Source organism: Acinonyx jubatus, chromosome A2 (assembly GCF_027475565.1).
Source record: "Acinonyx jubatus isolate Ajub_Pintada_27869175 chromosome A2, VMU_Ajub_asm_v1.0, whole genome shotgun sequence".
In the NCBI taxonomy this organism is placed as follows: Eukaryota; Metazoa; Chordata; class Mammalia; order Carnivora; family Felidae; genus Acinonyx; species Acinonyx jubatus.
The window spans coordinates 105885465-105895585 of record NC_069383.1 but is presented as its reverse complement, the minus strand read 5'-3'; the positions used below and the strand labels follow the sequence as shown (position 1 = coordinate 105895585).

Sequence of the window (10121 nt, the reverse complement as noted above, 5' to 3'; positions counted from 1 at the left end):
CTATTTGGAAGACACCACTTTGTTTTCTTTTCGCCCTCAGATGCGTCAGGATCCCACAGGCTGTTTCCAGTCAGGTCTGTCTCAGTCAGCACGCTGCCCAGCCCCCCACCCCACCCCTGCACCTGGCAGGTCCCAGCAAGTGTGTGGTTTGCGGCTCGGGTGCAGTGAAGAGCGGATTCCCACCTCCCAGAAGCACCCACTCAGGCGTCCGTGTGGGTGTGACTCTGCCGGCTTGGGGTGACATGGTCCCTGCACTCTGCCGACCTTTCGGCTGTGAGCCTTATGCTTCAGGCTTATTGCAGGCTCACCCAACCCCACCCCACCCCTTCTAGGTCCAGGGTGTCCGCCCACACGCCCACATCCCTAGGGCCTGTCCGGCTCTGGTTTGGACACACATTGGATGGACAAGTCTAGTCCCAGAATGTAAATTAAGTTTCCCCACATGTAAATTAAGTAAATGGACACAGCAAGGCCTATCCCCAGGGTGGGGTGGGGACTAGATGACCCTCTGTGGCGTCAGGGTGCAGGGATGCCCCACTCTCTCCACTGCCCCAGCTGGCTGACATTCTAGCTCAGGGAGGGGTGCGTCGGCACAGCCCAGCTCCCATGTGCCTCAGACAGCACCTGCCCCATGGTGGTGAGAGTGCTGGCCAGGCCAGCTGCTCCTCCACCGGGGTGGCCGCTGGGCCAGCACAGGGCCCACATCCCATCCACCAGCCCTCACTTGCCCCGTGAGCTCAGTGCGCCGGGAACTTCTGAACCCTGCTTCCCACCCGAGAATGGGGACCGGCCTTCTCCAGAGCTTGTTGAAGACAACAGGTGTACAGCCTCAGCTCTGTCTCCAAGTGGGGACCAGGCCCAGGGCAGTCCCCTTGGACCCAAACCCTCCTGCACCTGGATCCAGGCTGCAAGCTCACTGGCCAGGAGCATGTGGAGGTGGTAGGGTCAAAGGGACAGGGAACCTTGGGGAGAAGGCTGCTGTGCCCTCGTAGGCAGCCCAGAACACCCAGGGCCCTCCTGTGCTCAGGGCCAGGCCTCGGCTCCTCCCTGCCTCATAAAGCAGCTTCAGGCCTGTTGGAACCCCAGTGGCCCCCCACGCTCACTCACAGAGCCCCACCAGCACACCTCAGAAACCCTCAAATGCAACAGCAGCAGGAAAGGTCAAGCCCCAGCAACCCCAAGCGCCACCACACCCTCACAGGAAGCAAAGACACAGCTTCCTCGCTGCTCTATGTTCTCTCCCAACCAGCCCGGCCTCACAAGGCCCACAGCAGGTGAGTCACACCAGGACACAGCATGAGGGAGACCCCTGCCTTTGGACAGCAGCAGACGCTGGGATCTGCTCCTTCTGGGGCCTTCTGGCTGGGTGGAGAGCCTGGAACGCTGCACATGCACACACCCTGTGACGACTCCCTGGGCTCCCTGCCTCCGGGAGGCATTTACGACGCACCCAGGCTTGGAGGGGGAGGTGTGGGGCTCACGGCTGGGAAGGCCCGCCTCCTTGTGGTGCTCCAGGGGAGCAAGGTCATCCCAAGTCCTGGGCGCAGCAGTGGTTGGGCCAGAGACCCAGGCGAGGTGGGTCACAGCGCCGCACGGCTGACCTCTGCTGGCCCGGCAGGTACCACACGCAGCAGGCAGAGAGCCAGGCACCGCCTCCTGGATTCGGTTTAATTCCCAAGGTTTCCAGGGATGAGCATACCTTCACACAGAGAGGAAGCACAGGCCAGGCCAGCCAAAATCCTTATTCTGTCGAGGAACAAAGTGCCAGCCTGGTGGCACCAGGAACCAGCACCACCACGGCGCTGCCTGCCCCACCATCCAGACCATCCAGGGCGGGAAGCTGGCCTCCGCTCCCTGCTCAGCCCCAGAACGCATCCCCAAGACCAGAGGCTGCACGCACAGCCTCAGGGAGGCACAGCGGTGGGCCTACGTCTCTCCTCTCTGTGCCTGAAGCTGCGCAGTGGGTTCCGGGTCCGTGCCTTCTGCGGGGCAAAGTCACAGGTTAGCCAGGAAATTGGGTTCAGCGGAGACAGACTGGGAGAGATGGGAGGCGTGGTCCCCGCTAGACAGGGTGGGCAGCAGGGGCAGAGCAGACCCTCATGTGTTCTTGAAGCCACTGGCAAGCAGCCCAGGGAGTGTCTGCCCCCACGACTAACCCGCAGCCCAAGAGCATGGGCCGAGTTCTCAGGGCCCTTCCCCCACCTCCCAAGGGCAAGGGACATGCACACCCCTAGGACAACGGAACGAGGTAGGAGAGCCCTGCAGCATCACCAAGGACCCAGAAAACTTACCTTGACCTTGGCCTTCTTAGAGACCAGCTTCTTCCGCTTCTTGGGAGGGTGGACGAGACCACGCAGAGCAGGAGGGACTAAAAGACACATAGACCCCATGGCTGCCACCACCCCTGCACGTAGCCCACCTGCCCACCCACTCCCCCGGTGACCGGCGGGCTGGCTCCAATCTGCCCCTAAGTCCAAGGGGCCCAGGAGCCCCCGCTGCCTCCCGCCACATGCCCAGGGCTGCAAGGGTGGCTGTGTTGTGGGGCGAGATTGCAAAGACACAGGTTAAGTCCCTCCCCGACGGTGTTTGTTTGCTGCGTTAAGAACGTGGCAGAAAGATAAAATCACATGCATTTTTAAGGCAAAAAAAGATACTTCTGAAACAGAAAAAAAGCCCACGTGTAACTTCCTCACATGTGGTCTGTTATTACAAGTTCATACCCAAGCAGAGCACTTCCCCCACATCCTTCCTACACCCACCAGGCCACATGGTCACTGCTGCCACCTGCTGTGATCCTTGGCCTCTGACCTCACCACCACCTGACCTTGGCAGGGCACCCACCCAATCCCCACAGGCCTCCACATCCCACTGCCGCCCTCTCCCACCTCACCTGGCCCCCTAGGCTCCCCGCCACACACTCTTACCAAAGACTTTGCTCCTGTGGGATGCAGGACAGGGTTCCCTCACCCCCTTCTCCCTGTCTCTCCAGGTCAGTCCTTGGGGACCTGGCCCCCACCAGTCCCTCCAGGTCAGTCCTGGGGAACCCAGCCCCCACCAATCCCTCCAGGTCAGTCCTGGGAAACCCTACCACACCAATCTCTCCAGGTCAGTCCTTGGGGAACCTGGCCCCCACCAATCCCTCCGGGTCAGTCCTGGGGAACCTGGCCCCCACCAATCCCTCCAGTTCAGTCCTTGGGAACCCGGGCCCCACCAATCTCTCCAAGTCAGTCCTTGGGGAGCCCGGCCCACACCAGTCCCTCCAGGTCTTTGGGGAACCCAGCCCCCACCAGTCCCTCCAGGTCAGTCCTTGGGAACCCAGCCTCCACCAATCCGTCCAGGTCTTTGGGGAACCCGGCTGCCACCAGTCCCTCCAGGCCAGTCCTTGGGGAACCCGGCCCCCACCAATCCCTCCAGGTCAGTCCTTGGGGAACCCGGCCCCCACGAATGCCTCGTCAGTCCTTGGGGAACCCGGCCCCCACCAATCCCTGAAGGTCAGTCCTGGGGAACTTGGCCCCCACCAATCCCTCCAGATCAGTCCTGGGGAATTCGGCCCCCACCAGTCCCTCCAGTCTTTGGAGAACCTGGCCCCCACCAGTCCCTCCAGATCAGGCCTGGGAAATTCGGTCCTTCCAGTTCAGTCCTTGGGGAACCTGGCCCCCACCAATCCCTGAAGGTCAGTCCTGGGGAACTCAGCCCCCACCAATCCCTCCAGATCAGTCCTGGGGAATTCGGCCCCCACCAGTCCCTCCAGTCTTTAGAGAACCTGGCCCCCACCAGTCCCTCCAGGTCAGTCCTGGGGAACCCGCTCCACCAGTCTCTGTGGCACCTTCCCGTGTTCTGAATCCTTCTGTGCTGCTGGCCCAAGCCTCTCCTGTACACCCACGGGCTTGAGAGGGCCAACTCTTACCGGCCCTTCCCCCTTAACCCGACTTCAGCAAGTTCAGCACAAAAACACATGTGCTTGTTACCAGAGACACCACACACCGGACACCATTACCAGGATTACGGCTGCACAAAGAAAACTAGACACCTGGACCACCTGGTTGAATTTTGGCCTTGACTGTACCCCAGAAGCCGAACTCATGGTCCATTCCTGACATGACGGTAACCTGGGCATCTCTGGTCCCCATGAGGCTCAGACAGGCCTGTTTCCCAATCCCCCACCCCTGCTTCACCGCCTGCCATGACCCCCTTCCACACTGGCCCTGCTGCATAACCAGCGGCTGGGATGGTGCTGCTGGGCCTGGGTGCGGCCTCTGCCAGTACCTGCAGCGTGGGGTCCCTGCCCCCGCCCACACAGGGGTATGCGCTCACCTAGGTAGTCAGGGACATGGCCCAGGTGGGGCTTCACCACAGCAGGGTGCAAAGGCAGATCGTGCCGCAGCAGCTGGAGGTCCCGGGGGTTGTCTTCGAAGTATGTCTGCAGGGGACACGGGCGAACAGCACGCTCGCTCTTCCTTCTGAGGCCCTCCTGTGAGCAGCTGCGCCCCACGTGGTCCCTGCTCAGAGCCACATGTGTCCCCCACAGAGGCCGAGTCCCCCCCCCTCACTGGCCCTCACCTTGAGCCTCTCTGAATGCAGAAGTTCCTCCTTGATCTCCTTCAACCTTGCCTCTCGGATGGCCTGTTTTGTCACTGAGCGCATGGCGTCCTGGGTGTGCACACCAGAGGTCAGGACGGCGAGGCTGCCCAATCCTCCCTCGTGCCCGGCGTTCAGCAGCAGGGGTCTGACCCAGGTCCCTGAAGAATGGACCCCCCTCCCCCCACCCCATGTTCCACTTACCCTGCAGCGATACCGGAAGGCCTCGATCTCCACCATGCGGAACTGGTAGGGAAGCAGGACAGGGGCCTCATTCTCTGTGGAGAGAACAGCACAGAGGGCCCCCTGGGCTGAAGGTTCAGGGTGGGTCTACTGGGGGGTCACCTGCTCAGAGCCCCTTGTAACCCCTCCCTGGGGCGAAGCAGCCCAGAGCCCAGCCCACTGCTTCCCTGTGACGTTCATGTGCAGCGAGAAACCGGAGTCTTGTGGATGGCCCACGACAGCTGCTCCAGGACACTGTGGCTGGGGCAACCCATCATCCCCTGGGTGCCAGACACATCCTCAGCCTCGCAACCTGCCCACCTACCCACTCTCGCCATAAGAGCAGCAAAAGTACGGCAAAGGGCAGCACAGAACACCACCACCTGCAGCCACGCCCCGTTCTGAGCAGGAATGGCCACGCTGGGACACTCAGCGTCCGTGACAAACCAGCGTCCCAGCTGAAGAAGCCAGGGCACAACGCACCCCTCGCACACCTGCCAAGCGGTGCCCCAGCCCATCTTCTGCACGAGCCCACAGGCTTAATGCCACGTGATGAATGGTGTCTTTCCCTCACCCCCAACACAGGCAGCAATGAGACTGCACAGAAGCCCTGTCCGGACCTCCTTCCAGAACCTCCTGGCTGGAGGGCAGCCCCAGCCACGCCCCTCGCACGGACCGCCCCTCGGCCTGGAAAGATGCCAGCTACACTGCTGCAACGTAACCTCGAAGACACAGAGGAGCCCAGACCACGGCTGCTGGGCTACCTGGGGGTCAGGGAAGGACACCCCACGTAGCCTCCTCTCCCAAAGTCCTCTCCTGGGACACCACCAGCCCCCTCCCTTTTCTCCAAACCCCCTCCCCTCCCTTGGCCCTTCTGCCCCTTGAATCAGACAATAAACGTGACTCTGACCACCTGCCCGACAGCTCTGGACCTCGGCTTAATCATTTGTGGGGGATGCCGCCTGCCACCCTGAGTGTGAGAAGGTGGAGCAGGAGGGAGGGGCAGGGCAGGGCCGAGCAGAGCAGGGCCCAGCAGGGGTGCTACTGCCCACGCTGGTGTCCCCGCTGCCATCCCCACCACTGCGTCTGAGGTGTGGCTGGAGAGGAGGGCTGGGCTCTCACCTCCACAGAGAAGCTCCTCGATCGTGTCCAGGTGCGACTGCTCAGCGGGCAGCACGAAGGTCAAAACCATGCCTGGGTTGTTGGCGCGCGCCGTCCTGCAAGGACACGTGGCCCGGCATCAATCTCCAGCCTGAGGCCCACTGCCTGCCCGCCACGCCCCAGCTCTCCTACCTGCCAGCCCGATGAATGTAGGCTTCAGGGGTAGGGGGCAGATCAAAGTTGAGCACAGCGCACACGTGGTGGAAGTCTATGCCCCGGGCCACGCCGGCCTCCGGATCAGAAGCCCTGTGGGGAGACATCCCAGTGTCAGACTGACCTCCTCCTCCCTCCAGACCAGCGATCTCCAGCCTCTCAAGCGTTTTAATTCACAACATCTCTCAATAAAGCCTGATAAGAAACCATAAAACCCTAATGGGTTTAAAACCCTAGAATTGGTACTGTTTCAGGACCTGGGGTAGTGGCGGCGGCCAAACCTTTCACCCTGACCTCAGCGCGGGGGGGGGGGGGTAGGGGGCAGACTCAATGCATCACAAAGCAATCCGAGAGCCACACCTGGAGTCTGTTAGGCTCACGTTCCCTTGGGGAACCTGCTCCTCACCCATCACAAACGCACACCCAGCACAGGACGGCCCACCAACAAGCCAAGTTTAGCCCTTACCGCTGCCCTGGGGCGCGTGCAGGTACACCCTTCACCCCTCTTCTGTGGACCCGCAGGCCTGAACACCAGACTCCCTGCTGGGGCTGGGAAGAGACCAGCACTCACCTGTCTCCCTTGGGGCCCTTGCCTCGACGCTTGCCCTTAACTGGGGCTCCCAGAACTTCGGTGTCGGTCGCTATGACACAGTCATAGAAGCCTTGGTTGAACTGTGAGATGATGTGGCACCTGTGGCCCGAGGGCAGAGGAAGCGTCGGGCCCAGGAGGCAGCTGGAGTCCCCCTCCCACCCTGACATCATCGTAACCACCACCCTGACACTTTCTTCCTCTCCAGCTCTGTTCCTGCTCAACCGTCGTGCCTCAACAGCCTCAGCTGAAGACAAAGCGACGGCAGGAGTTGTAATAGGGAAAGTCAGCGAAGATCAGTCAGACCCACAGCCAGGCCTCTACTTTGTGCTTAAAAGAGAACGCCAGCCGCGCCCACCCCCACCAACCCCCTCGGGCGCATCTCAGCTGGGGGGTGGCGTGGCCCACCTGGAGCGCAGTGGCAGCTCCCCGTTGAGCACACAGGCGGGGATGCCAAACTGCTCCAGGAACAGGCGCAGCCTGTAACTCCTCTCCAGCGTGTTGACAAACAGCAGGGACTTGCCCCGGATCAGCGAGAGCTTGAGCAAGGCGTACAGCAGCAGGAACTTGTCCTCCTCGGTCTCACAGACCACCTGAAACTGCTTTAACTGGTCTGGCCCTGGCAGCTGGGATTCCTGCAGCTTGAGAGTAACCTACGGGAAGACGGCCCCGCGGCCCGTGGTCAGGTCAGCTACCGCAAGCTGCTGGCCAACCAGGGCACAAAAGTGTGAGCCAGGGCACCCTGTGTCCCCTTCATCTGGGCGCCATGACAATTCAACGCACCCTAACCGTCGTATGGGTGGAGGACACAAGACTACGACGCGCTAGGGGCACGTGACAGAGAAACACAACATGAGGAATGGCCCTCAAGAGGAAAGCCCTACGGCAGTGACCTTTCAGAAGAGTCCAGCTCACGTAAGGTGAGAGCTTCGGCCATGCTGCTCAAAGCAGCCTTTCTGACCCTTGGGGGTCCCTGCTCATACCCTGAACCACCCCAGTGGACATACGTGTGGTTGTCTGTAGCAGACAGCGTGTTAACAACCACCGGCCTCTAGCGCCTCAGAACCAGAGAGGCTCACGCCCTAACAACCGTCCCACCCGAGATACCAAAGAGCTCCTTCGAGAAGGGAGTTTCACATCAGCGGCTCCAGCTGGTACTGCAGGGCCCTTACCGGGTTATGCAATACCAGCTCCTTGAGGGCCTGCACGTCCTCGTTGAAAGTAGCTGACATCAGAAAAGCCTGATAAATCCGGGGCAAGTGACTGGAACAAAGCAGAACCTGTCAGACTCCAGCTCCGAGCCACCAAGTGTAGCAGGTGAAGCTCCGGCCCCCTGCTCCAGGCCCTGGAGCCTGTTCCCACCCCACGCATCCTCCTTACCAGAGCAGACTCTTGAGTTCCTCCTCAAAACCAAAGGAGAAGAGAAGGTCAGCTTCGTCCACCACCAGCAGCTCCAGGGAGTCTCGCAGGGTCAAGCTGTCTTGCTGCAAGTGGTTTAAGATTCGAGACGGGGTCCCCACTACTATATCGGGCTTCTCCATCAGCACAGCTCTGCAGGCAGGCAACACCTCAGTATGGGGGAGAAGAGCGCAGCTGGGGCCTCACCCCTGCCTGCTCCTCCTCATGACTGCATAACCCCCCCCCTCACCCCCCCCCCCAGGCCCATGCCCTTCATTCCTCCACGGCCCTGCTGCTCTCACCTACCTCTGAGAGGCTGAGTCTTCAGCAGCAGAGACATCCGCCACCCGGATGTCCCGAGTGCAGTAGGCGGCCAGCTGCTGAACCATGGACCGGGCCTGCCGCGCCAGCTCCTTGGTGGGCACCAGCACGAGCCCTCTCACAGCCTGCTCTACCGCGGGGCCAGTCTGCAAGAGCACAAACGTCGGACTTCAGCGGGCCAGCCCGCGGCCGCAGAGCCATCGGATGCTTTGCTTTCCTTTCCTCCGTCTCTTCCGGACAATCTGACCCAACCGTGGGGGCTTCCCCATAACCACCTGGCTGTGTCCTCATCAAGCCCTCGCTCACTTGTATTCTTCTCAGAACGGAATGCTCTTTCCGCAGGCGCCGACCCTCACGAACGGCAACTTACTTTGCGGTTACAAAGTTACTTAAACGCTAGAGATTCACGTGAGTTAAGCAGAACCGGGAAAAGTACCCGCTCTCCATGGCACAGAGAAGGGAGTGTGATGCAATCTCTACGCAAAGAACAACGCTGGCAGCGCCTGGGCCGGGGCCAGGCAACCTCGGTTACAGCCCAGTGCGCGGACCAGCACCAGGCTCGCCCCTCCCGCCCTCCGGGCTCCCGCCCCGACCCACCGCCTTCCTGTGGAGCAGCAGCTGCAACATCGGAATGGCGTAAGCCGCCGTCTTCCCCGAGCCCGTGCGCGCCCGAGCCAGGAGGTCCTTCCCCTCCAGGGCCAGCGGGATGGCCTTCTCCTGGATCAGCGTGGGGAGCGACCAGCCCAGGTCGGCGACGGCCTAGGAGACACGAGGCGCGGCTCAGGCGGCGCGCGGCGCTGTGGCCGCCCCCGCCCCGTCGGCCCGGCTCCTCAGCCCTCCCTGGTACCTGCAGGAGCCGGGGGTCCAGACCCATGTGCTCGAAGCCCAGCACCTCTGGGTCCGCCATGCCGCCTCTCCGCGACGCCAGCGCAAACGCACCGCAGTCAGAGCGCGACTGCGCATGGGCCACACCCCCCGGAAGTGCTGCGGCCTGGGCTTCCGGCGTTCCGGCTGGGCTGTGCGGCTGCGGCCGTGCCCAGGGTCCGGGGTCGCAGGCGGAGCCTCATCTTCAGGCCCGGCCGGGCCGGTGTTCCGGCGACGGAGGCGGGGCTGCGTGGACGCTGGTGGGGTTTTCTTGGTGCCCGCCTCCACCCGCCCACCAAGGGCCCGGACCCGCCTCCTGTCCGCAGTCGATGCCCCTGGGTCCACCTTCAGTTAGCGCTGCCTCTGTCAGCCTCGCCCTAGGAGTCCCGCCCGCACTGCCTCCACCGGGAGACTTAGCGTCGGGGCCTGCCTGTGTGCACCCTCCGCCGGGGAGGGGGCCCCCCGAACCCGCCCCCGGGTCGCGGTGTGTGCGCCTCGCCTGCCCCCGGGCCGCCGCGCTCGAGGCCACCTTCTCGGCACCTGCGGCGTCCGTGGAGTCCAGGCTGCAGTGGGAACCGAGCAGGGGGTGGCGGCTTGCAGAGAAAACAGGTGACCCTGCATGCACCAGCACAAGGGCTCAGGGCCCCGAGGCACTCCATAGGACAGACAGGCTGCAGCACCTAGGCCGTACTGGGATGAGGGCTGGAAAAACGACTAGCATGAGAGAGAGGAAGGTCGGCCAGCCTGGAGTTCCCGAATGTGGCTACCCATCAGTTACCTGCACAACGTGGTTAAAAATAAGGATTCTCGGTGGCCACCTGTATTCCCTACTGCT

General features: G+C 62.3%; 1 protein-coding gene across 1 annotated transcript; it reads right to left on the bottom strand.

Annotated features, from left to right (window-relative positions):
- Positions 1-1653: 1653 nt before the first annotated feature.
- On the bottom strand, positions 1654-9427 carry DDX56 (DEAD-box helicase 56). Its single transcript, XM_027045974.2, has 14 exons — positions 9270-9427; positions 9020-9181; positions 8408-8568; positions 8084-8254; positions 7876-7966; positions 7112-7356; positions 6686-6805; positions 6094-6207; positions 5923-6017; positions 4783-4856; positions 4561-4650; positions 4315-4420; positions 2292-2368; positions 1654-1982 (listed from the first exon to the last, which is right to left on the bottom strand). Exons 1-14 carry the CDS (start codon positions 9327-9329, stop codon positions 1905-1907), a joined length of 1644 nt encoding a protein of 547 aa, XP_026901775.1. The 5' UTR covers positions 9330-9427; the 3' UTR covers positions 1654-1904.
- Between the last annotated feature and the right edge of the window lie 694 nt (positions 9428-10121).